The 27951-nt window shown below is 45.7% G+C and overlaps 1 protein-coding gene across 1 annotated transcript; it reads right to left on the bottom strand.

Annotated features, from left to right (window-relative positions):
• Window positions 1-78: 78 nt before the first annotated feature.
• Window positions 79-27322, bottom strand: LOC306917024 (OX-2 membrane glycoprotein-like). The gene is made up of 8 exons (XM_079495142.1): window positions 27186-27322; window positions 23981-24071; window positions 23164-23295; window positions 22291-22614; window positions 19364-19693; window positions 14619-14903; window positions 11885-11986; window positions 79-1076 (listed from the first exon to the last, which is right to left on the bottom strand). Exons 3-8 carry the CDS (start codon window positions 23231-23233, stop codon window positions 1072-1074), a joined length of 1116 nt encoding a protein of 371 aa, XP_079351268.1. The 5' UTR covers window positions 23234-23295; window positions 23981-24071; window positions 27186-27322; the 3' UTR covers window positions 79-1071.
• Between the last annotated feature and the right edge of the window lie 629 nt (window positions 27323-27951).

Genomic DNA, 27951 nt, shown 5'->3' with positions numbered 1-27951 from the left:
TTTCATATATATTATAGGCTCTACCTCCACCATCCTGGAGAAATTAACACACACATGCGCGCGCACACACACAGTGAGTTGTCATACTGATGTCTTTATAAATTGTTAACATTGAATCCCTACAGTTCAATACTGTAAATATTGACACACACACACACACACACACACACACACACACACACACACACACACACACACACACACACACACACACACACACACACACACACACACACACACACACACACACACACACACACACACACACACACACACACACACACACAGTTATAGAAGGGTTACTGGTAATCTTCCACCTACACAGTACACAGTGAAGTAACCCAAACATAACATCTCCAATAAATCCAGTCTGAGTCTTTAAACAGCAAGAATAACATCCCTACTAGAACCAGTCTGCAACGTAAACCATTCTGCAGATTCAAACAGTCTACAGCTTACTATAGCAAAGGTCACTAAAACATACTTCATGTACTTACTATATCTCCCCCCTCTCACTGACCACTCTCTCATTCTCGGACGTGTTAACATAAAACAAATCCAACCATAGCTGAATTACACAAGTAATTGACGTAACTAAACGCAGCGTAAAATGTGACACTATAGGAGTGATTTTATTTTAGCTTCCACTATTGTCTTGTTTTATAGGCCTAGTTTATCGAAGAAGAAGTACGGCTTGAAGTACGGCCAGTCTGCAAGTCTTTTCACCCAGTTTTAAATATGCACAAAAGTTACATACCTGAACACACAAGTGCCTTGTCTATCAATAACATTGGAACATTTGCATGTACATTCGTGTTTACAACTCTGTTGCAGACAATTGTACGATGCTTGTGCAGACTCGAACACCCATAGCTGGGAAGAGGGGAACCAAAAATGTTGGGGGTTGACGGGTTCTGTTGTTGGGACTGTTCCGCTGAGCCCATGGTAGTGAGCAGCTAGGTCAGGAGTGGACAACAGAACAGAGCTGTGCTGCTGGACAGCCATCAAAGCAGACAGACAGACAGACAGGCGGGCCGGGCAGCCAGGGTCACCGGGCGGGAACAACAGCGCTCAGTCTGGAATGAGATAGGGGGGACAGGGGGGCAGGAGAGGAGGGGGACAGGGGGGACAGGGGGGCAGGAGGACAGGGGGGGACAGGGGGACAGGAGAGGAGGGGACAGGGGGGCAGGGGGACAGGGGGGGACAGGGGGGCAGGAGAGGACACGTATAAAAGAGGAACAGACATTCAATGTGTGTGTGTGACAAGCAGAAAAGATGAGGGGGAGAGCGAGAGAGAGAGAGTGAGTGAGTGAGTGGCTGGGTGGGTCTGTTAGTGAATGAGTGGCTGGGTGGGTCTGTTAGTGAGTGAATGAGTGGCTGGGTGGGTCTGTTAGTGAGTGAGTGAGTGGCTGGGTGGGTCTGTTAGTGCCAGTGGTGGGTCTGTTAGTGCCAGTGGTGGGTCTGTTAGTGCCAGTGGTGGGTCTGTTAGTGCCAGTGGTGGGTCTGTTAGTGAATGAGTGGCTGGGTGGGTCTGTTAGTGAATGAGTGGCTGGGTGGGTCTGTTAGTGAATGAGTGGCTGGGTGGGTCTGTTAGTGAATGAGTGGCTGGGTGGGTCTGTTAGTGAATGAGTGGCTGGGTGGGTCTGTTAGTGAATGAGTGGCTGGGTGGGTCTGTTAGTGAATGAGTGGCTGGGTGGGTCTGTTAGTGAATGAGTGGCTGGGTGGGTCTGTTAGTGCCAGTGGTGGGTCTGTTAGTGCCAGTGGTTCCCAAACTTTTTAGCCTGTGACACAAAAGAGAAATTTGATGTCTCCCGAGGGACCCAAACTATAGTGAAAATAGCAGATCTACAAGCTCACAATGCGTTGTTTCGTATCGCGTAATGAGCATGAGCTCACTAGTACTTTAACATTTGTTTTCTAATTTATGTAATTTCTTCTATTTGTCTTTGATTTCTTTAAATTACTGATGATTAAATCAATTACAAATCATTGAATTTGTTTTCAATTCATGAACTCTGCTTTTTTGGGGGGGGAAAGTTTTTTGACAATGTTTCAAAATAATAATAATAATTAAAAATAAAATGTAGGAAACAAAAAAATAAGGGGACCCATAAAAATGTGTCCGCGATCCACAAATGGGTCCAGAGTCTCCCGACCCACTGTTTGGGAACCAGGGTGTTAGTCAGTCGACCAACCATACTGCAGCCCTGATCCAAGACCACCACTTGAGATTATACACTATCTGCACTAGTCCATATCCATGTCCTGTCCAACCTGTCCTTCCAGCCAGTGGCACCCTTTTCCGGACCGGGTGCCCATGACATTTCATCAGTGCAGTGTGTGTGTGTGCGTGCGTGTGCGTGCGTGTGCGTGTGTGTGTGTGTGCGCATAAGTTCTGCTGATTCCAGAGCCAGATATGTTATCTGGCTCTGGAATCAGCAGAATTCGTTCTATTCAACGCAGGGAAAAAGGCACCTACTCTTAAATGTGTCCACTTGCACTTTACAGATTAAGTCACTCACTGTTATTTAGAGATACTGAGTAATTAACTTTGGCACACGTGGGTGCTACACGCACGCACACACACACACACGCACGCACGCACGCATTCAAACTCCTCAAACACCCACACAGACCACATGCCAAGCATCACAAGGCATAACGGGAATTCCTCAGCAATAATACCAAAGAGCCCAGCAGCCACACCTCTGTGTACATGTGGCAGCAACGTGAGTTATTTAGTGGTAGTTCGCTTGAATGTGTACCACTAAACCAAACCACACTGAACATGTGGAGCTGAAAGCAATTACAGGAGTGTAGGAGTGAAACCGCCGCTGTATGGCAGCATGCAGAGACAACGCAATTCAACGCAAAAAAATACAATTCTCAAGAATTGCTCTTAGAACTCAAATGACTATATTCCTATATTATATAAAAACTAAAGTAAGTTCATAATTCTGTTTCTGACTTGCCATGCTGCAAAATGCTTTAAATACTCACACCCAATACTATTATAATGATATCGTCGACTTGTATACTATCTAATATTAAAGCCTGTAGCACTTGCCCTAACCTTGACAAACAGATGTGACATAGAATCTTTCAACAAGTGCTACTGTAGATACCGTATGCATGTTGCGTGGTTGACTCAAGAGAAAAAGTAAAAATTTGCATTTATTTCTCAGATCCTTTTACCACATTGTCAAATAAAATCAAACGTTATTTATAAAGCACATTTACAATCGAAATTGACCAAAGTGCTGTACAGGGTGAGAACAAAGTGCTGTACAGGGTGAGAACACAAAAGTGCAACAACAACAAAAAAAGTGCAACATCACATACAACAAACAGATCACGACACAAATACTAAGTGTGGTTTAACCCATTTTGACCCGAGATCAGATTCTAAAAATGTCTTCTACACCCTGACAGTTTTCTGAAAAAGCTATGTTTCTATGTCAGTCGTTCTTCAATTTTTCAAAAATAGCAGACCTACAAGCTCGTAGCGCGCCACTCGGTGGCGCGCTACGAGTGGCATGCAGGCTGTGGCATGCAGGCTGTTCCCCAGTCTATAGAGCGTCGCAGTCCCGCCCCCTACCCTGGACCAGGAAATGAAACCCAATGCATTATTCTCATAGACATTTCTTAAAGTATTTATTTAAAGACGGTTACGCCGCGGACAAAGCCAACTCGAGTCGTGACAACTCATGACAACACAAACAATATTTTGGACCAAACAAATAATTAGAAAGAAGAAAAAAACGGCAGGTTACAACACTTTTTTTGTTGTTTTTCTTCTTTGTAATTATTTGTTTGGTCCAAAATATTGTTTGTGTTGTCATGAGTTGTCACGACTCGAGTTGGCTTTGTCCGTGGCGTAACCGTCTTTAAATAAATACTTTAAGAAATGTCTATGAGAATAATGCATTGGGTTTCATTTCCTGGTCCAGGGTAGGAGGCGGGACTGCGACGCTCTATAGAGCAGCAGCAGCAAAGACACGGTCGCCCCTACTCCTCAGGTTGGTTTGGGGAACCTCTAAGAGCAGCTTGTTAGCTGGTCGCCCCTACTCCTCAGGTTGGTTTGGGGAACCTCTAAGAGCAGCTCGTTAGCTGGTCGCCCCTACTCCTCAGGTTGGTTTGGGGAACCTCTAAGAGCAGCTTGTTATCTGCCCTCAGTGCCCTCTGTGGTTTATAGGGCTCCAAAAGTTCTGACACATATAAAGTTGCCAGGCCGTGCAGGGATTTATAGGTGAATAAAATAATCTGAAAATCTATTCTAAAAGTGGCAGGGAGCCAGTGCAGTGCAGCTAAAACTGGAGTTATGTTGTTCTCGCTTTTTTTGTGCCAGTAAGGAGGCGAGCAGCCGCGTTTTGCACCAACTGCAAAGGCGCCTGATAGATGATTGGTCGATACCGGAGAGGAGGGAATCACAGTAGTCCAGTCTGGAGGATATGAAAGCCTGAATTGCTCCAGCTGTTTGGGTGGGAGGTATGGCATGACCTTGGCCACCAGTCACAGTTGATGAAAGCTGATTTTTTTACTACAGATCTTATTAGGGGTGGCCCCGCCCCCGCCTGCACTGTCTGAATTTAAATGTTCTGAAAGTGTTTCCATGGCAGGCAGTATGAGGCTACTCCCCTCACTTCCTGTGGTTTTACAGATTAAAAGAAAATGGTTTATTTTTTGTTTCAGAAAAAACAGAATGGATTTCTTATCAGTGTTGAACTTCTCACCACTGTGGCGGCGTGGCCGTGTGTTAATGACAATGTCTGTATGTTTCAGTGAGTTTTATGTAGTCGCATGGACCCCATTATAGAAACATACAGCCACACTGCGGAGACACAAATAGACGAGGAGTATATTTTACTGGAACAACCCCAGTTGGTTCTCCTGTCCCATTTCCCAACTGTGACTGCAGGCAGGCAGGCAGGCAGAGGCAGGGTTCATCCACTGCTACAGTAGGAACCACACAGAAGCCTACGTGTGGCCTGGGTTGTGGCTCCACACTCGCCGCAGACATCACAACTCTTCAGACTGTTGACAGACTTACTGAGGCGATTCTACATTGCAATAGAGTCTAAATAAGTGGTTCCAAATCCCAACTCCAGTCCTCTGGACCATGGGTTCTCAACCCGTGGGTCGCGACCCCTCGGGGGGGTCGCCAAATTATTTTAGGGGGTCCCCAAAGTATAAAAAAAAAAAAAAAAAGATTTTCTTTTAAATTTTATTTTCACGATTTTTCAAAAATAGCAGACCTACAAGCTCATAGCGCGCCACTCGGTGGCGCGCTATGAGCTTGTAGATCTGCTATTTTTCAATAGCTAAATTATAACAATGCTTAAAACACCAAAAGGGGTTCCCGCCCAAAATGGTTTAAGGTTATTGTAGCAGTCAATTTATATTGGGGGTCGGGAGGGGGCGGGGCGGGGGTCCCGAGACATTGCCAAAGCATTTCCGGGGGTCCCCTGCCAAAAACGTTGAGAACCCCTGCTCTGGACCACTGGTACTAGTGGTATTCCATGCTAGCATTTTCAGAGGACAGGACAGTGTAGAGACATAAATGCTAGTTGGAGAGTTGAGGGAAAGATGTCCGTACTCCTGTCAGACTCAGTCAATCAGGGGCATTGTGGTTATGCTGTCATTCAATGCCCAAACCGGTCAGCTACTGGTACATAATTATGTTTGAGACAGTAGGACGTCTCTGTGAGAGACACAGTGGAGAGGGTGCTCGTGGGATTTGGTCCAAGGCCAGAAGCGCTAAATGGCAAAATGTCTGCGGTTTCTATAGCGCGTTTATTCAAAGACCTTTACTATGTGCTTTACATTCACACATCTGTCTCACACACATTAAATAAACGGTAACTTGTGCATTTATATACCACCTTATTTCAAAGCAATGTGATTCACACATTCGTCTCACACACACTAAATAAACGGTAACTGGTGCATTTATACATTTTATATACCAGTAATACCACCTTATTCCAAAGAAATGTTCACATAACACAGGAAGAGGCAACATGCTCATTGAGAGCAGTTTCTGCTCATGGACACTTTGACACACGAAGCCAAGAACCAGGACTCTTCCGGTTCCCAGATATCTGCACAACCTCTCGAGATACAGCCAGTGTATGTGGTTTCCAAGATGTACAGTAGTACATTAACTGGCAAGTAGAGAGAGAGACAGGCGCGCGCGCGCACGCACGCACGCGCGCGCACGCACGCACGCACGCACACACACACACGCACACACACACGCACACACACACACACACACACACACACACACACACACACACACACACACACACACACGGTGGGTGTGTGGGACGTATTGGCATGTGTATGAGTGAGACTGTGTACTCAACTGCATGCATAAGAAAGAGTTTCAGTGCTTGAGACAGAAAGACACATTGAGTGTGTCCGTGTCACTGTGTACAGTACAGACTGTGAGCATGGACCCCTCCTCTACCGCCCTTCCAAGGCCCAAATGTGTGTGTGTCTGCCTCCAAAATGACAGCATTAGCACTGCATGTGCATGGGAGACTGGCTCCTTTCTGCTGGGCGCTATAGGCTCACACAGGACAATCAGCAGACACACTTGTTATTCAGGACTCCCACACAGGCAGCGAAGGGAAAAAGGGAGGGAATTGAAGGAGAAGTTGAGGCGATCAGCGCCGCAGAATCATGAGAATGCCATGCAGGGAGAGAGAAGAAGAAGAGAGAAGAGAATAGGGGTCAATGATGAAAGAAAAGGAGGAGAGAGGTAACGCGTTCATGACATGTCACACTGTGTAATGGGAAAAAGGTGAGGTCATATAGCATAAATATTGTTCAGTGTGATATGGTCAAAGACTTTGACCATATCACACTGAACAATATTTATGCTACGATATGAAAATAGCATCTACGACAACATTAAGGTGACCACACACTGGTCGATCCCAGATGTCTGACAGAGGAGTAGAGATCTGAATGGGAGAGAAAATATATTGTACAGTATATCATGGAAAATGACAACATGGTAGTCTATATTTTGGGTATAAAGCCAAGAATAGCAGTAGGAGGCGGGGCTCAAATTCCTATTCCAGCGTATTTCTGAACCCACCATTTGTCAGGATGTATCCACTGAAACCACTGCAATGTATTCAAACACTCCCACACATAAATGTGACAGTAACTCTTAAAGGACAACTTTAGTTTTTTTCAACCAAGGTTCATGTTTTAGGTTGTTATTAGAGAAAGCAAGAGATGAGTGTTAATTATTTTTCATTTACTGGTTTCTTTCGTTTTAGCGATTTTAGCTATTTTTGACAGGGGGGCGGGGGCATTCGAACATGGGGCTAAATATGTATTTTTTTACAAAATTTGATAGCGATTAATTTTTTTATTATTTACTATAGTCCTACTAGACCCCAGGAAATTACATCTGGCCACAAAAGATCACAGTATGAACTGAATGTGAAGGGGGGTAATATAGGGGGATGCCATACTGTGTGGTAGGGCTCAACATGTCAGTTTGTCACCCCCTTCACATTCAGTGATCTTTTGTAGCCAGATGTAATTTCCTGGGGTCTAGTAGGACTATAGAATCGTGTAAAAAGAAATCATATTTAGCCCCATGTTCGAATGCCCCCGCCCCCCCTGTTAGCTAAAATCGCTAAAACGAAAGAAAGCAGCAAATGAAAAAATAATAACACTCATCTTATACTTTCTCAACCTAAAACATGAACCGTGGTTGAAAAAAACTAAAGTTGTCCTTTAACAAACCATTGGTTCAGCCGAACACAACAATAAATCACACTCGAGCACAATGCCTGGTCTGTCAAGAACGTCCTTCGATGTCTCACGAGGAGCGCGAGAAGCACAAATCAAAAGCACCATTTAACTACCATGCCTCAGACGGCTGCCCCTCAACCTTCTCACCGTTTTAAGGAAACACTGATAAAGAGCAACATGAATGAAGAGCAACATGAATGAAGAGCAACATGAATGAAGAGCAACATGAATGTGGAAACTCTCATTTAGACCCATGGTTTGAGTGAAGATATTTCATGATGATGACGACACTTGAGGGTTTGTGTATTTATAAACCTGAGGCACTTGGCGCAAGTGCGCCAAATAACTCACTTAATAAAGCAATTACGAATTATTACAAAATGTATTGTATTGACTATAAAACAAGAAAATCACTCAGTCATAACTAGGCATGTAACGATATATCGTATATCGATATATATCGATATTAATCCCGACGATATGAATCGATTCGAATCGATTCATTGAAATAAAGAAATCGATTTTCTTTTTTTTCTTTTTAGGGGGGCTAGTGTGTGATGTGAAATGTGAGCTTTAGTCATATTCCATCATATTCAAGTGCATTTGGAGAGAAATTATAGTCACTTTCAGTAGTAGAGCACTGTAGAGGGGAGCTGTGTGTGTCAGTCTTGCGATCGAGAAAGGCCGTCATAGACAGACCTGTATCCCGAGAGAAGACAGACTATGCACCCACTGCACACAAAATGAAGTGGAAACCGAGCTACACTTCCTAACCATCTGTCCATTGTACCAAGACATCAGAGACACATACTTCCCACAGATTACAACCACACACGGAGATTTTGAAAACATGACCAATGACAAAAAACTCCCATATCTGCTGGGCGAAGTACAACAATGTGCAAACACAGCAGCAAGATTTGTGAGTTGCTGTGATAGGAGAAGGATATCAAACGGAACACAACCACCCTAAAGACTAATCATTGTGTATATTCCTGCACTATACCTGCATCCAGTGATCTTGGTACAATATATAAATTGATCTATTGAAGATTCTGACGTTCAAATGTACATATCTTTTGTTTTGACTGTATTGATGTATTGTTGTATCGTGCTTTCTGCTTTGGCAATGTAAACGTATGTTTTCTCATGCCAATAAAGCCCTTTGAATTGAATTGAAAATTGTGTGTCTGTGACTGTGCCCAGGTGATGATTTTCGTTGATGCTCATCAAGGAAGGCAATTATGTTTCTGCACTGTAAAAAGTAAGGCTACTTCTTTTGCAATGTAGTTAAATAAAACATCTCAGGGGGGAAGATAAATTCTATAAAAAAAGGTTTTCTTTCAAATATATATTTTTTTAATATCGTGAAAAATCGTAACGAATCGTATCGTGAGTTGAGTGAATCGTTACATGCCTAGTCATAACTGCCAGGTGCAACAAGCTCTTGTACTGTAGTGCCCGTTTGTGTTAGTTTCAGAGGTTCTTGTTGGTTCACTCACTGTGTTTTGTTATGGCTTTCCTGTAGCTCCAGTTATCTCGCCCAGCACTGTGCCGTCACCCAGGCGGATGCGTGCACGTGACCTCGCCCTTGGGCCTTCAGGGCAAGGTCACTTCTCGCCCTCAGGGCGTCTTACTGGTTATTATTATTATTATTATTATTATTATGAAAGTCTGGGGCATTCTTATGCATTTGGAAGCCCTAGATTGATTTTGAAAGTAGATGTATATTTGTATGTGCCTTTTATTTCATTGTTAATAGTACAAGATACTCTGGGGGGGAGGGAGGGGTAAAAAAAAAGTTCAAGAAAAGTTTGTATGCTATTTTTGACTCATGTGACTTGAAACATTAATAAAGAAACTTTGATAAAAAAAAATATATATATATATATATTCCTTTGAGAAAAAAAGTGATTCGCAAACTAAATGTAAAAGTTCAAAGTCGAATCTTAAAAATAAAGCCATTAACAGAAACGGCATGTTATGTACAGTATGATGTACTGTATGGCTGAAGCTTTAAATAGATCACTTCACTCTGGATAAGAATGTTTGCCAAATTGTAAATTGTAGACAATAATGTTGTTCGTATGGGTCCTTTAAACATTCTTCAGAAACAGGACAGGAGATAAGTAGCCCGTGGGACAATCCCGACCCCGATTCCACAAGACCTTCAACTCTGTCAGACTGTGTTGTTCTTCCTTTGCTGGCACGACTAGTCTTTGGCCAACGAAAATACCAGCGTTAGCCAAATGTGCTTTCAATGGCGTGCTACAGTAGGTTTGTTTTCCTTGTGTGTGTACGTGGACAGACATACTGGGTGGGCAGAACAATCTGGGCTGCGCTCCACACGCCAGGGTACACTGTGCTGGCACCAGGCGGTCTCCATGACACCTCCAACCAAGTGGACAGGCTTGTGGGGAAGGTGTTAGGAGGCGTTAAGCTGAGTCATGCAAGCGACGTTGACACACAGAGACGTGTAGAGAATGTTAGAAAGGCAAGGACTGAAGTTCCCTAAAAAAGGCAATTACCCCCAAAAAAATTGCAAAAATAGCGGATCTACAAGGTCAAAACGTCAAAGCGTTGAGAGCTTGTAGATCAGCTATCTTCGGGGCGTGACTCTGCTCTCTTTAGCTACTGGAGATGACGACATGGATTTCCACACAGAGGACACATTCATTAGACGCTAAATGCTGCGTTCGAGTTCAGGAGAGTTCAGAAAAAACATGACATCGGGTACGGCATGGAAAGAAAAGTGGGAGGCATTTTGCATTTCGTTCACAATAGTAAATGCCGTATTCATGCTCTGGATAGGACACTTCTTTTTTTACAGACGGGTAAAGGGGCTGAAGACCCCATTGATGTCTATGTGTGCATGTGACACATAAGGGCCCCTTTTCCACCGGTTGGTTCCCAATGGGAACCGGTTCAGTTCTTTTTGGTTTTTAGTCCATGAGCCAGAGCTCCAAATTTAGAACGTTAATTATGAATTGTATGTGCAAAACCATACCTATATTAGATTTGTATCACCATGAAACTTCCCCAATTGAGTACTTACACGAAGACAATGATTTATTGTATTACAAATTTAAAAAAAAAATAATATGCAAATGAGGCATTATGTAGGAAATTATGCAAAATAATCAAAAATATGAAAAAGCTACTACTGTGGAAGGGTTATCATGTATTAATGTACTTGTATTGAACCTATAAACAATGTAATATAGGTCTAGTTTTCCCACCAATTTTGGAGCTCTGGCTCATGGACTATAAGAACCAAAAAGAACTGAACCGGTTCCCATTGGGAACCAACTGGTGGAAAAGGGGTCACAGTGTCGGTTCGCGACTTCGCGCTACCCATTTCAATCTGCGCACTGGAAAGAAGCTGTGTTTTTTCCCGACAAGTTTCCCCCTTGAGTCTACTTATGAAACAAGTGTGAGATTTTACATGCGTCTGTTTTCACACGGACGGTCGAGTCACGCTCTCCTTTACCGTCACTCTGACACAGGCACACACTGCACCGAACTTCAACCTCTTTTGATATCCCATGACACACTTCTCCTTCCTACAGTAACCCATGTGGACTTTCTCAACTTGAAGTATATGCATTCTAGCAAATAATAAGCCAAAGCAGACATCTCTCTGTAGTAAATATACTGTATATCATTAAGAGCGATGACAAGACACTTACAACTTGGCCAACATCAGAGGTGACATTGTAACTACTGTACTGTAATGTTAAGTGTTTCCAGTGTTAATAACACCATAAAACCGCCATTACCCTTTTCATGTCACGCACCCCCTAGAGGGCGTTCGCGCACCACAAGGGGTGCACGCACCACAGTTTGGGAACCCCTGGAGACAGTAAGTAAGTTAGTAACGCCGGGGCTCCACTGGACTCTGGTCTCCGCCGCGTGCGTCAAAAAACGAACCGGGGCAATTTTAATGCACGCGTTAATGTCACGCAACGCGGGCAGTGGAGCCACCCTTCATTGATTATAAAGGGAACATTCCCTGACGGTGACGGAGACGCGACGCTGACGCGCCCGGTGGAGCCCCGGTGTAAGTGGTTAGTTACAGGTGTTATTGCATCAGTCGACTACTTACCGTCGGTGCAGATGAAGCACTTGCAGAGACAGACACATAGACACAGCAGGAGAACGGCTGCTATCCCGCACACCGTCAGAAGGACGACTAACGCTGGTCCCACTGCAACGCCACACACACACACACACACACACACACACACACACACACACACACACACACACACACACACACACACACACACACACACACACACACACACACACACACACACACACACACACACACACACACACACACACACACACACACACACACACACACACACACGTAAGTAGTAGAAGTGTTACACGTAAGTAGTAGAAGTGTTACTGGTAATCTTCTACCTACACAGTGAAGGAACCAAAACATAACATGCCTGGCTGCTAGAATACATGGTTTGGCAGTATAGTGCTTTTCCCATGTCATTATAAACGGCATTATTTCTATTCTTGTACTTTGTAACATTAGCAAACCACAATGACCATGGACTAAAATAGCTGAGAATCCACTTGTATGGGAGTAAGAACCTTTCATTCTTCAACTTCAGATGGAAAAAGCATGACTTACAGTAAGAGGTTAGAGTCAAGTACAAGATATACTCATGTTAACAACATCTTAACACAGATGGACAATTTTTAGAGCCAGGTCAACATGCAGTTGCAGTTGCACTTTGCAGTAAACAAAAATACACACAATATATCCAAAAAAGTATCTGGCGTCATTACTGGGGTCGCCGATAGCAGAGTGGTTGATCTGCGTATCACATAGGCTCTAAGTGAGCTGTGTGGTAGTGGCAGTGATCTGCTGTGTGGTAGTGGCAGTGAGCTGTGTGGTAGTGGCAGTGATCTGCTGTGTGGTAGTGGCAGTGAGCTGTGTGGTAGTGGCAGTGATCTGCTGTGTGGTAGTGGCAGTGAGCTGTGTGGTAGTGGCAGTGATCTGCTGTGTGGTAGTGGCAGTGATCTGCTGTGTGGTAGTGGCAGTGATCTGCTGTGTGGTAGTGGCAGTGATCTGCTGTGTGGTAGTGGCAGTGATCTGCTGTGTGGTAGTGGCAGTGATCTGCTGTGTGGTAGTGGCAGTGAGCTGTGTGGTAGTGGCAGTGATCTGCTGTGTGGTAGTGGCAGTGAGCTGTGTGGTAGTGGCAGTGATCTGCTGTGTGGTAGTGGCAGTGATCTGCTGTGTGGTAGTGGCAGTGATCTGCTGTGTGGTAGTGGCAGTGATCTGCTGTGTGGTAGTGGCAGTGATCTGCTGTGTGGTAGTGGCAGTGATCTGCTGTGTGGTAGTGGCAGTGATCTGCTGTGTGGTAGTGGCAGTGATCTGCTGTGTGGTAGTGGCAGTGATCTGCTGTGTGGTAGTGGCAGTGATCTGCTGTGTGGTAGTGGCAGTGATCTGCTGTGTGGTAGTGGCAGTGATCTGTGTGGTAGTGGCAGTGATCTGCTGTGTGGTAGTGGCAGTGATCTGCTGTGTGGTAGTGGCAGTGATCTGCTGTGTGGTAGTGGCAGTGATCTGCTGTGTGGTAGTGGCAGTGATCTGTGTGGTAGTGGCAGTGATCTGCTGTGTGGTAGTGGCAGTGATCTGCTGTGTGGTAGTGGCAGTGATCTGTGTGGTAGTGGCAGTGATCTGCTGTGTGGTAGTGGCAGTGATCTGCTGTGTGGTAGTGGCAGTGATCTGCTGTGTGGTAGTGGCAGTGATCTGCTGTGTGGTAGTGGCAGTGATCTGCTGTGTGGTAGTGGCAGTGATCTGTGTGGTAGTGGCAGTGATCTGTGTGGTAGTGGCAGTGATCTGCTGTGTGGTAGTGGCAGTGATCTGCTGTGTGGTAGTGGCAGTGATCTGCTGTGTGGTAGTGGCAGTGATCTGTGTGGTAGTGGCAGTGATCTGTGTGGTAGTGGCAGTGATCTGCTGTGTGGTAGTGGCAGTGATCTGCTGTGTGGTAGTGGCAGTGATCTGCTGTGTGGTAGTGGCAGTGATCTGCTGTGTGGTAGTGGCAGTGATCTGCTGTGTGGTAGTGGCAGTGATCTGCCGTGTGGTAGTGGCAGTGATCTGCTGTGTGGTAGTGGCAGTGATCTGCCGTGTGGTAGTGGCTGTGATCTGCTGCATGTCGCTCCCTGACTCTCTCATCTGTTCCTTTTCAATCTTCACTGTGGAATATCAATGAAGCCCCCGATGCGATGAGAGAGTGCGGTCTAGCCAACACACAAACTCGGGATTGCTGAATCGCTGTCCTCCATACTCTCCTCTCCTATTTAACATCAGGGTCTTGCCTTGAGCTCTACAATGTTGTTAGCTAAGCTGTCGCGCTACGTAGGTGGTGCGACTCTTCTCCCTTCTAGCTCCAAAACTATGGAATGAACTTCCCATTGCAATCAGAACTGCAGACTCTTCCGCCGTAGTCTGAAAACCCACCTCTTCAGACTCCATCTTAGCCCGCAGCACTTGCCGTATGCATTTGCACTACCCTCGACGACCTTACAGACGTATGCAAAGGCTAAACTTACAGTATGTAATTTAGATAGCATATTATGTAGACATAGCACTCTATAGTGTATACTTATAGTTGCATTGTACAGATATTCTACAGTTAGACGGATGTTAGACTGGATAAGAACATCTGCTAAATGCCTAAATTGTAATTCTTGCGTTTCGTGGCTTTGCCCTGTGTTGGCAGCACAGTGACTGTTAGCTTGACACTAGTTCCGGGTGCCCCCAAAATATCTTTAAAAACAAAAACAACCTGCGCATCATTACAGCCCCTCACCGTCAGTATTGAGTGCCACAGAGATGGGTTTCTCCAGGCCCTGGTGGTGAACGATGCACTTGACCGCTAGGTCGCCGAGCGGGCCGGCGTGGAACAGCAGGGTGCTGGTCACCAGGGTGGTCCCGTCGCCCTGGTCGTAGGCGGAGGTGATGGGTGGTCCCAGCGTCCGGTTCTCACCCTCCACGCTCCACGTCAGCTCGGCCGCCGGACGGGACTGGGCCGTGCAGTTGGCCTCGACGACCCCGGAGGGAAAGGTCACCGTGGTCAACTCTGGTTTGGGCAGCACTAAGGCAGAGGAAAGAGGGTTTTAGTTAGGATTTGGATTCGTGTTCTATGTAGATTTGGTTGCTCTTTTTATTAGCTTTTACCCGCTTTTACCCATATAAATAGTCAATATTTTGAATGCAGTTGGTCTTGATCAGTGTGGGAAAGTATCTCCTTTAACTGACACCTATTTAATAGTTTCACAATATCTTTAAAAAAATATAGCAGATCTACTATCTCACTCACTACGCACCAAAAGAATTGTGTTCTTGTTTGGGCCCCCATCATCATTCACGTTTACAGTGAGAAACATTCTGAATGTTGAAAAATAGCAGATCTACAAGTTCATAGTGCATCACAGAGTGCCGTGCTAGGAGCTTGTAGTAGATCTGCTATTTTTGAAAAAACATGAAAATGTGTGCAAATCTTCAATATATCCTTTCCCAACGTTTTTAACTCAAATCTTTGCTTCTGGGAGGTCCCTGGAACAATATATTTTTAGATGGAGGTCGGCGGCCAAATACATATCATTCCGGGGGTCCTTGACATGAAAAGGTTTGAGAACCACTGATATAGAAACATAGGTTTTTCAGAAAACTGTCAAGATTTAGAAGACATTTGGAGTATAAGTCATTCACTGTTCTCAGCCGACAAAGACGTGTTCCTCTGCCTTCATGACGTAAGGACATGAATGAAGACACATAGCCCACTGTCTGTCCGTCCGTCTGTCAGACACTGTGACACATACCCTTTCTGGACAAACGGAAGTGGAAAAGAGACCCTGTTCAACCAGCCAGCAGCGGAATAACTGCTTTTATGTTGTTTGCATAGATGTGTGTGTGTCTAGTGCATGCGTGCATGTGCGCACGGAGGGCTTGTGTCTAGGACAACAGTGCACCACTCTTCCCCTGGGCTTTCACGCAAATTAATCACCCCTTTCCCCTCTGCGACATTCCTTCCTCAGCCTGTATTATCACTCTGTGCGCATGCAGGATTTTGTTTTGTTTCATCTTTTATTGTTTCTAACAAACGTATTTGTATGATTGATGGGTTTATGCAATCCAACTATACAAAATTAAATAAATCACTTACACTGTTGGCTGTTGGATGTGTATTTTTCACAGGTTTAGGTCTTGATACAAAGAGAAAGAGCACTCTAAATATCAGTTTAAATTGGGGTTGCTTAAAAGAATCCATCAATCATTAGACGTACTGTACATTGAATGTAACCTCATGGTTTTATGAGGCGTATATGCAGCATGCATCCTAGCATTGGAAAATATGTTTTATATAGAAAGCAGTGTCCTTTGGAACTATTTAGAACACATGTATACAATTCAACAGTGTTCCTAAACATAACATGTAAATACTAATACATGTCAAACTTGTCTACCACTCCTATTGATGCTACTTACTCAGCTTTATTACATTTTAAATATACAGTCTTGCATTGTGTATGTTGTTTATTTAAACCAGAAACTGAGAAACTGTCTGTTGGTGACATGTAAATAAATACAAATAATAATGTATCATTATTGTGAAATGACCACAGTCCACAGGACTTAGAGATTGGTCCTTTAAGTTTGTTTCTTCTTATCTGCAGCACAGTGGCAGCAGTGGAAGTGCAGAGGGCTGGGGGGGGGGGGGGGGCTGGGGGGTTAAGTGCTGCGTTGGGACACAGAGCTCAATGCAGTGGAAGTGCAGAGGGCTGGGGGGTTAAGTGCTGCGTTGGGACACACAGTGGCAGCAGTGGAAGTGCAGAGGGCTGGGGGGTTAAGCAGTGGAAGTGCAGAGGGCTGGGGGGTTAAGTGCTGCGTTGGGACACACAGTGGCAGCAGTGGAAGTGCAGAGGGCTGGGGGGTTAAGTGCTGCGTTGGGACACACAGTGGCAGCAGTGGAAGTGCAGAGGGCTGGGGGGTTAAGCAGTGGAAGTGCAGAGGGCTGGGGGGTTAAGCAGTGGAAGTGCAGAGGGCTGGGGGGTTAAGCAGTGGAAGTGCAGAGGGCTGGGGGGTTAAGCAGTGGAAGTGCAGAGGGCTGGGGGGTTAAGCAGTGGAAGTGCAGAGGGCTGGGGGGTTAAGCAGTGGAAGTGCAGAGGGCTGGGGGGTTAAGTGCTGCGTTGGGACACACAGCAGCAGTGGAAGTGCAGAGGGCTGGGGGCTGGGGGGTTTAGTGCTGCGTTGGGACTCACAGCTCAATGCAGTGTCTCCAGCAGGTCAGAGCACTAGTTCATTAAGCCGCGCCGCACACATGGCCGGCTGTGGATTGTTTATACAAAGACCCTCCCTTTCCTGTGCCAAATCTGGTGCACACACACACACACACACACACACACACACACACACACACACACACACACACACACACACACACACACACACACACACACACACACACACACACACACACACACACACACACACACACACACACACACACACACACACACACACACACACACACACACACACACACACACACACACACACACACACACACACGTTTGCGACTGTGCGTGCTCATTGTGCAGAGAGAGACAGAGACACAGAGATATGTGCACAAGGCGCGCACAAACACAAACAGTCGCACGTGCACACACACACACACACACACACACACGCATGCACACACACCTCACTGAATTTGCAGCATTTCCTTCCTGCTTTCTTTCCTTTTTATCATCTGTGAGTCAAGATCACCCAGAAAAAGATATGTGACACTTCAATAACCCAGGGCGGGCAGTAAGAAAATAGCTAGGCTACATATTCCATATATATATATATATATATATATGTAGGCTACATATTCCTAGCCTGGCTAATAAGCCAGACTAATATCACACAACACTGTCGCGGTATATTAGTCTGGGCTGGCTCCACTTGGATTTCATTTCCCGGGGGGCGGGTTCAAACATTTTCTCTTCGACGCAATTGGTCAGAGCTACTGTCAGTCAAAGGTCTCAAGCATTGAACGTCACTGTACCAAAGCCCGCCCATATTGCATACCGTGTCCCGATTGGCCCGACCTGTTCTCGGTTGTAGGAAAGAGGCGTGCTACTGAGCCTCGCCAGACCCTAATCCGCTGGCAGGCAAATTTTTTTGCTGATTCGGTCTGGTTTATTAACCAGGCTAACATATTCCACCCTGAATGCAATAGGTAGGCTACATATTCCATCCACATTATTTTTATCTATGATTTCGTGTTGTGATTTCAGTAAATAATCTAAGAATAATTAGATTGAAGATCAAAATAACCCTAGATTATTTTTGTATTTGTCCAGAGTATTCGTCATACACACAAGTGGCTACAACCGTGCACACACCTGTGACCTTTCAGTCACGCAGGTGGTGTAGGTGTGGAACTCACCGTAGACGGAGAGGCAGGTGGTGTAGGTGTGGAACTCACCGTAGACGGAGAGGCAGGTGGTGTAGGTGTGGAACTCACCGTAGACGGAGAGGCAGGTGGGGTAGGTGTGGAACTCACCGTAGACAGAGATGCAGGTGGTGTAGGTGTGGAACTCACCGTAGACGGAGAGGCAGGTGGTGTAGGTGTGGAACTCACCGTAGACGGAGAGGCAGGTGGGGTAGGTGTGGAACTCACCGTAGACGGAGAGGCAGGTGGTGTAGGTGTGGAACTCACCGTATAGACGGAGAGGCAGGTGGGGTAGGTGTGGAACTCACCGTAGACGGAGAGGCAGGTGGTGTAGGTGTGGAACTCACCGTAGACGGAGAGGCAGGTGGGGTAGGTGTGGAACTCACCGTAGACGGAGAGGCAGGTGGGGTAGGTGTGGAACTCACCATAGACAGAGAGGCAGGTGGGGTAGGTGTGGAACTCACCATAGACAGAGAGGCAGGTGGTGTAGGTGTGGAACTCACCGTAGACGGAGAGGCAGGTGGTGTAGGTGTGGAACTCACCGTAGACGGAGAGGCAGGTGGTGTAGGTGTGGAACTCACCGTAAACGGAGAGGCAGGTGGTGTAGGTGTGGAACTCACCGTAGACAGAGAGGCAGGTGGTGCCGCTGCGGGTGCCTTCCGGGTAGGTGTGGAACTCACCATAGACAGAGAGGCAGGTGGTGCCGCTGCGGGTGCCTTCCGGGTAGGTGTGGAACTCACCATAGACAGAGAGGCAGGTGGGGTAGGTGTGGAACTCACCATAGACAGAGAGGCAGGTGGTGTAGGTGTGGAACTCACCGTAGACGGAGAGGCAGGTGGTGTAGGTGTGGAACTCACCGTAGACGGAGAGGCAGGTGGTGTAGGTGTGGAACTCACCGTAAACGGAGAGGCAGGTGGTGTAGGTGTGGAACTCACCGTAGACAGAGAGGCAGGTGGTGCCGCTGCGGGTGCCTTCCGGGTAGGTGTGGAACTCACCATAGACAGAGAGGCAGGTGGTGTAGGTGTGGAACTCACCGTAGACGGAGAGGCAGGTGGTGTAGGTGTGGAACTCACCGTAGACGGAGAGGCAGGTGGTGTAGGTGTGGAACTCACCGTAAACGGAGAGGCAGGTGGTGCCGCTGCGGGTGCCTTCCGGGTAGGTGTGGAACTCGCAGGTGTAGCAGCCCTCGTCCTCCGTCCTGACGGGCCTGATGCTCAGCCGGGTGTCGCTGAGGGAGCGGCTCAGGGTCACCCGCGCCCGGAAGGCCTCGTCCACGGTCGGGTGTCCCTGCTTGGCGTAGTGGGCCACGCTGCTCGTGTCCCCCTGCTCGGCCGTCTTCCTCCACAGAACCTGCTTCACCCTCTCGGGCAGGCCGTAGCGGCAGGGCAGCGTCACGCGCTCCCCGCTGACGGCCGTCTGATTGCCGTCGGTCTCCACTTCGGCTGCAGATGGAGAAGGGTGAGGTTAACCCATGAGCTTGTAGATCTGCTATTTTTCAATAGCTAAAGCATAACATAATGCTAACACCAAAAGGGGTTCCCGCCCAAAATGGGTTAAAGATGGGGGGGGGTACGGTGGCACAGTCAGTAGTGCTGTCGCCTCACAGCTCCTGGGTTCGAACCCAGGAGCTGGGGACGCTGGGGACGCTGTGGGCGCTGGGGGGCGTGTTTTCTCCTCCACGTCATACCCGAGGTGGGGTTGGCGAAAGGGCCTTTCTGTGTGGAGTTTGAATGTTCTCCCCGTGTCCCCTAGGGCAGGTGTTCTCAACCTGGGGGGGTCCCCAAATTATTTTGGGGGATCCCCAAATTATTTAAAAATAAATGAATTCTTTTTTGCAACTGAATGGCTGGAAAATGGAAATTTAGAGTATACATAGTGCATGCATAAACTTTCCTTAATGATTATATCTGGTTTCAGTATTTATTTATGATGTATTTTCTCTATTATTAAGGTTATTGTAGCGGCCAATTTGTATTGGTGGCGGGGAGGGGGGCAGGGCTGGGGTCCCGAGACGTTGCCAAAGGTACCCTCACAAAAAACATGCAGTAATCCTGGTCTCTAAACTGCCTCCCCCCCCCCCCTGGCCTGATGGAGGGGATAATCTTTTTAATAAAATATTGTCAAAGGCAGGCATGTGAGAGTCAAAGAGAAATGTGGTGTGTGATCATTTACATAATTTGAATAACCGTGTATGTGTGATTGTGCGAATGATGGCAGCAATTAGGACAGGTGCCCCTAGAGCAGGGGTGGGCAACTTTGACGATGGAGAGGGCCACTATATTTCCACACTCACTCCCTAGGGCCATATATTACTCTCGTCGCAAAAATAGCCGATCTACAAGCTCAAAACGCGTCGTGGTGCGACGCGTTTTGAGCTTGTAGATCGGCTATTTTTGCTATATTCGAATTGAAATCTTGAATTGTTGCTATTTTTTAATTGGAATCCTGAAAATTAACATTTTTATGTAATTTCAAATGCCTTTAATTATACTTGTGTTGAGCATTGAGCTGCTAATTTAGACGAAGTAATAACAGCGGGTCATGTTTCCATGTTGTGGAATTGTAAACAGCTGAAACCAATATTATAATCAGTATTCTGACATTAACCTGAGGGCCACATTAAGTGAAGGTGGGGGCCGCATGTGGCCCCCGGGCCGCCAGTCGCCCACCCCTGCCCCTAGAGCAAGTGCACCTAGAGAGAGAGAGAGTGAATGAGTACGTGCGTGCGTGCGTCCGTGTGGATGCGTGTGTGTGTCTATGGATAACAACAGGATGTCATAGCACACGCAGGGTGGATTTTAACCTCCCACCGGCCTGAGAAGTCAGACCTCAGCCCACCATTTCCTGTTTCACAAGGCATTCTGGGAGGCTACATGCCTGAGGAACATTGTCTTTGACCCTGCTGCAGGGCCAGGCTACACCACTTGCCAAGACTCAGTGACAGATGAAATCAGCTGAACTAGTTGAGGCCGCTGGAACTACAGTTCATGACTTCCACAAAATAATAAACAATCTCTCAAGACTCAGGAGCAGTCACCCTTATGGAATAGAGAACAAAAGACTCAGGAGCAGTCACCCTTATGGAATAGAGAACAAAATTTCACTTTTGAGCTGCAGCCACAAGTGCAAGTATAATGTGGAGTATATGTATAGGAGTCCTATAATTGGTTCTCTTTGTCAAATTGAAGAGTGAGTGAGAACCACATAGTTTGTGTTTGTGACGCCACACATGTCCAAACGTCTACCACTCTTCTAAGAGTATAGTGGTAAGGCTCAGAGGTTCAGAAGAGTACTGGGACCACCTCTAACCACTGCAGATGTGTTAGTTGTATACTCAACTATACAGATTGGTTGAAATAAAGCTGAATTCATTCAAATTAAATTAAAGTTCCAGATCGCAGCTTTAAAACAGATCTGATCCAGAATGAATAGTATGCACTGTACTGTATAGCTTTACCTCAGGGATGAGAGAGACAGAGACAGAGACAGCAAGAGACAGGCAGAAAGATAGAAAGAGAGAGACAGAGAAACAAAGACAGAGAGGCCCCTTTTCCACCAAAATTACTTTTCTAGAACCGGTTCCGTTCTAGATTCTTGGAACCTTGGTGCTTTCACGGAACCGGCGGCCATTATTTGGTTCCAGTTCCGAACCAACTGTTAGGGTTCTGAACCCATTCGTTTTCAGTGGAAACTGAAAATGAAGTTCTGAAGTTCCAACTGGTTCAATATTAGGCAGGGGAAAAAGAACTGAACCGGTTCAACCCCGGTGGAAAAGGGAGAGAGAGCTGTGGCTCAGCGGTCCAGGCACCTTGGCTGGTAATCCAGTCTGGCAGTGTGCCGCGGGTTCGACTCCCGATCCCGACGGCCTTTGTTGCATGTCTTCCCCCCCATCTCTCTCCCCATTTCCTGTCAGCCTACTCCATAAAAAATATAAAATAAAGGCGAAAGCCGCAAAAAAAAACATTAAAAAGAAAAAAGAAAAAAAAGAAAGAAAAGAAAGGTGAGAGAGAGAGAGATAAAGAGGAGTAGAAAACCTTACTGGTGATTCTCAGACAGGTCTTCCCCTCCTGCACGCCACTGGGATAAACATCAAACAGGCAGCGGTAGCAGCCCTCGTCGCCGGGTTGCGCCCGCCTGATGGTTATGGCGCTCCTGTCGCCGTCGGACGCGACGAGCTCCACGCCCGGCTGCTGCGCGGTGACGTGGACAGGCTCGCCAGGCCTGTACACCAGGAGGACCCGGCCTTGCGCGTCCAGCCAGCGCACCTGGCGCACCGCGTCGTGTGGCCCCGTCGAGATGTTGCAGCCGAGTGTGAACGGGAGACCCACGACGGCACTCAGGCTGGCGGGAGCTGTGACCTCACCTGATACATACAGACACGTGCATATTTGGTGCGCGCGCGCGCGCACGCACGCACGCACGCACGCACGCACGCACGCACGCACGCACGCACGCACACACGCACACACGCACACACACACACACACACACACATTCAAATTAATTGCTCAGCATAATTGTATTTGTTTGTTTGTTGTTGGTGCTGCTGCATAATTGTAGCCTACATGTAGCGTTTTTAATGCATCACTGTGTTAATAGGCTAATATTTGTTATACTGTACATCTGAAAAATAAAGGGCCCCTTTGGATTTGTGATGTTTTTTCTCTTTTATCTTGTCTGTCTTTAAAAGTTTTGATGAATTGAAAATGGAGGACCCTGATGTAAACAAGTCTTTTTCTGGTTTTATCCTCTTAGCAGTTTTTATATTGACCTGTACCTTCCTTGAATGTACCGGCCATTCTGCAATCCGTGAATACAAATTATCAATCAATCAATCAATCAATCAATCAAGTGGTTGATTCCTGAAAAGGTGTCATTTTGAAGAAGGGAGGTTGTTTCATGCTCACAACACCTTGCGTTGCGGAGACGATCATTCCCACAATGCACAGCAGCAGATCCACAGACGGGGCAGATCCACACATGGCAGACTTCCAGCGAGGTCACCGGCTCTCTCCCTCTATACCCTGTATCACATCCAGACTGTCTGCAAAACAGAGACATATTGTTGATCTCTCTCCCTCTATACCCTGTATCACATCCAGACTGTCTGCAAAACAGAGACATATTGTTGATCTCTCTCCCTCTATACCCTGTATCACATCCAGACTGTCTGCAAAACAGAGACATATTGTTGATCTCTCTCCCTCTATACCCTGTATCACATCCAGACTGTCTGCAAAACAGAGACATATTGTTGATCTCTCTCCCTCTATACCCTGTATCACATCCAGACTGTCTGACAAACAGAGACATATTGTTGATCTCTCTCCCTCTATACCCTGTATCACATCCAGACTGTCTGACAAACAGAGACATATTGTTGATCTCTCTCCCTCTATACCCTGTATCACATCCAGACTGTCTGCAAAACAGAGACATATTGTTGATCTCTCTCCCTCTATACCCTGTATCACATCCAGACTGTCTGACAAACAGAGACATATTGTTGATCTCTCTCCCTCTATACCCTGTATCACATCCAGACTGTCTGACAAACAGAGACATATTGTTGATCTCTCTCCCTCTTTACCCTGTATCACATCCAGACTGTCTGCAAACAGAGACATATTGTTGCGGTTTAACAAAAACAATCCCTTGAGCGGCCACGGCAGGATTTTAATGGCTTTATGAGAGTAGGGAGGAACCTAAAAGAACAGACATCACATTACCCTGTCTGTTGTTGCTCAGTGTTATGACTGGGGGACACTGTTGGCTATTCCAGTGGCAGTAGCCTCATCCCTCTGGCCGAGACACTGGCTCCTGTGGTGAGAGACACACAAACAAGGTGACAACATTCAGTGTCCACTGTCTGGCAGTCTACACTTTTGAGACAACAAGCCACTACTTAAAGCTTGTTATGATGATCATAGGGTACATGGACAATACCACTGAGGACACTGGATACGTAAAGGAGGCCCTGGGCATAAGGGTGAATGACTAACACTCCCTTATCCACCAACTACTGCCGTCACTGTACCTTTGAGCATCTGAGGAAGAAGAGAGCTGAAAGTATGGAGCTCCCCACTTCTGATTGATTACTGGAAGTTCATCATGTCTACCGTCTCTGATATCATAGAGGTTGAAATACCACATGATCCAAGAATTTGGTTACTGGGTGACGTTACATTGATCAACACAAATTGTTGTTTTTGCTGTTTTTTGTCTGCTTTTTTTTGTTTGTTTGTCTTGTCTTGTTTTAAAAAAAATCTTGATTCTGTAATTCATTGTTTTAAATGATGATGTCCATACGTACACACCACACAAACCAACATGTTTTCTCAATCCAAGACGTTATTTCCATGGCAATGCGATGTGTCAACAACAACAATAGGTTCTGTTTTTCACCTGGGGGCGGGGGGCGGGGGGGGGGGGGGGGGGGGGGGGCCTCATGCACCCTGCCTAGAAAAGGCCCACACAATAACCTGGCAGGCAACAGCCGACCTCTTTGATGTCTAGACCCTGAAGACACCTGAAGGTTTCACAATCCATCCACCCGCCACAAACATGTTGCAAGATATATGAGAAGACATCTTTATTAGTCATTGTAATGATCACACATGCAGCATGCTATAGGCTACTATACCTAGTATATGTATGATGAACATGTGTGTGGATTATATAAGAAACTACAACCAGGCAGCACAGCATGAATGTGCTGAGAGTTCAGAGCCGAGTGGTTGAGTGGCTATAAAAACATCACATGTGGTGAAGCTCCTGTATGCCGGGAAAAGGCACTTGTTTCAGAGAGGGGGGGGTGGGGGGGGGGGGGGGGGGGTGGTCCCACATGAACCCATTTAGACCTGAAAAAATGTCTCGTTCGCTCTGAAAGAATATATTCCAACATTTGGGCCACATTTTCACGATTTAAAAAAAAATAGCAGACCTACAAGCTTGTAGCGCGCCACTTGGTGGCGCGCTATGAGCTTGTAGATCTGCTATTTTAGACCTGACATCGAAATTTAAAAAATGTCTCGTTCGCTCTGAAAGAATATATTCCAACATTTGGGCCACATTTTCACGATTTTTCAAAAATAGCAGACCTACAAGCTCGTAGCGCGCCACTCGGTGGCGCGCTATGAGCTTGTAGATCTGCTATTTTAGACCTGACATCGAAATTTAAAAAATGTCTTGTTCGCTCTGAAAGAATATATTCCAACATTTGGGCCACATTTTCACGATTTAAAAAAAAATAGCAGACCTACAAGCTCGTAGCGCGCCACTCGGTGACGCGCTACGAGCTTGTAGATCTGCTATTTTTCAATAGCTAAAGTATGACATAATGCTTTGTTAAAACACCAAAAGGGGTTCCTGTCTAGAATGGGTCACTGGGACAGATAAATTGTACTCAGTTGTTGCATTCATCATATTGTAGGCTATATATGCCAGGGGGATCCATTCTTTTTTTTTTTAAGTCATGGACCCACAAACGGACCATGGATCTGGATGGACCCCCTGATCTTTTAAGGTATTTTTCCACATTTGTATTATAATGAAGTCTGCCCTTATCTAAACAACTAGCTACACCTTGTCTTGCATATAGGTCATACATACTTGTGGAAAGTTATCAATAACCTCTTCAATGACCCCTGGGGGTCCGTGGACCACAGTTAGATTGTTCTATTGAAATTACTGTATGTCCCACAATTGTTGGTTTCCCGGCAACTTTTGAATATTACATCCTAACAAATAGTAACTTCAATAATGTTTACCAGAGTAGAAAAAAAAAAGAAGCTATATCACTTGAGTAATATGGGTCAGACTCGTCTCAGACGCATATAAACCACAGTATGAGGCATAAAGTGAGTGGCTGACTGACATATGACTGTATTTATTGGACTGAGATTGAGAAAGTGAAAAGAAGGTTTCTTTTATTTGGACTTTTACAATGTTAACCCTCTGGATTAAATAACAAGCCGCCTGTGCTCCCGTATTTCATGGGGGCTCAATTACCTTTCTTCTTTTCTTCCACAAGTTCCACTACCAAAGACGGACTGATGTCGACCATGCACTCTTTCATCCTGACAGACAGTGTAAACGTGATTTATCAACACTCCAATAACTTGACATTCTAGCAGGTTGTGGGACTGCTGCGGGTTCAAAATGAGACACACCTGAAATGTATAAGGCCAGTGGTTCCCAAAGTGGGGTCCGGAGACCCCCAGGGGTCCTTGAGGGAGTAGCAGGGGGTCCCCAGCTAAATGATATAGTTAGGAACCAAATGGGCCCTTTATGGGACTAACTCTGAGAGTGTACAAATGGAACCAAATGGACCCTTATGGGTCTGTACTCTGTAGCTCTGATAGAGAACCAATGGAACCAAATTATGGACCAGTTGTACACTCTCAGAGTTAAATTAACATTGATTTTACAGTATAAATTGGGGGTCCCAGAGATAGAAAGGCCAAAATGGGGGTCTGTACACTAATGACTAATGTATGTCAAACTGAGGGTCATTGAAATTAAACGGCTTGAGAATCACTGGTAGAGCCCCTCATGGGGGTCCTTGGCATCTCTTTTCAAATGGGGGTCCGCGGGCTAATTATAGTGTCAATTTTGGGGTCCTTGACAATTGACATGAAAAGGTTTGTGAACCTGTATCGAAGGCTACAGCTCAGGCAAACAAAATGCAGCATTTCTTTGAATGAACTCCTGCAGAATATAGAAGGTAGCCTGTTGCCTATACACGTGGATGGTTGTTCTGGAATTTGGAAGAGCATGAAACTATATCACCACTTATTGCAATTCTTTCTGAGCGTTTTATCAGTGTAAATAAACAAATAAAAGTTAAAAAAAAAATAAAAAATACATAGATAAAAGTTATAAAAGTTTGAAAACTCAAACGCATAACAGACGTCGCCAACTGTCAATACTTACCCAGTGTGAAGATCGACTTCTTTTAAAACCGTCACAATATTCACTGCTAGGCTACGGAACAATGACAATCCATGCTTCAAGTAGGAGGTTATCGATAGAGTCCAATGGAAGACTAGGAAACTGTTCAAATATATAACGATAATATAATGATGCGTGTCTGTGTGTAAATCAGTGCTCCTCGTCTGGCGGTGCTTGACAACTGGATCTGGGATCCTACTCCTAAACATAACTTGCTCCTACCTGAGGAAATGTCAAGTGTGGCCTCTTGTGGTGAGTTGGGGAATTGCAAATGTTTGATTGATTTATTAACAGAATTACAGTACATTTCAAGTACAACTCAATACAAAAACTGTTAACTGTGAGTGGATGACACCATAAAGCATTACACTTGTTTACAATAGGGCCCACCATTTTCAATTCATCAAAACATTTAGAGACGTACGAATATACACTTTAATTTGGACTTCTATGATAGCCTGGAATCTGGATTCAAACAAGTTGCATACGCCTGTTAAATTTCCTTTCCTCTTTTTTCTCACTAATAACTTCTGACAGTAGTTTTACCATTGTGTCACTGCAAATGTGCTTAATCAATCTAAAAATATCTTTCAAGTAAAATTCTAACAAGAATTCTAACAAAAATAGGTAGGCTATGTCTGTGTGGTGTTGTTGGTTCAACATCAGATCAGACATACCTGGGCAGTATTTCAAAACATTTATTAATAGAAAATTATGAATGCAAACAAGTAAAAAAGTGGGTGAAATT

This window comes from Electrona antarctica, assembly GCF_951216825.1.
Source record: "Electrona antarctica genome assembly, chromosome: 24".
NCBI classification, from domain to species: domain Eukaryota; kingdom Metazoa; phylum Chordata; class Actinopteri; order Myctophiformes; family Myctophidae; genus Electrona; species Electrona antarctica.
This window is presented reverse-complemented; position numbering and strand designations above follow the sequence as displayed.

What these genes read in the sequence shown, in the direction of transcription:
- LOC306917024 (XM_079495142.1), bottom strand. Translation starts at nt 23,233, where the DNA reads ATGTGTGGATCTGCCCCGTCTGTGGATCTGCTGCTGTGCATTGTGGGA. An exon ending in GACCTGTCTGAGAATCACCA is followed by an intron (nt 19,694 to 22,290) that starts GTAAGGTTTTCT and finishes CTCCATCTGCAG; the next exon opens with CCGAAGTGGAGACCGACGGC. An exon ending in CACCTGCCTCTCCGTTTACG is followed by an intron (nt 14,904 to 19,363) that starts GTGAGTTCCACA and finishes CCTCTGCCTTAG; the next exon opens with TGCTGCCCAAACCAGAGTTG.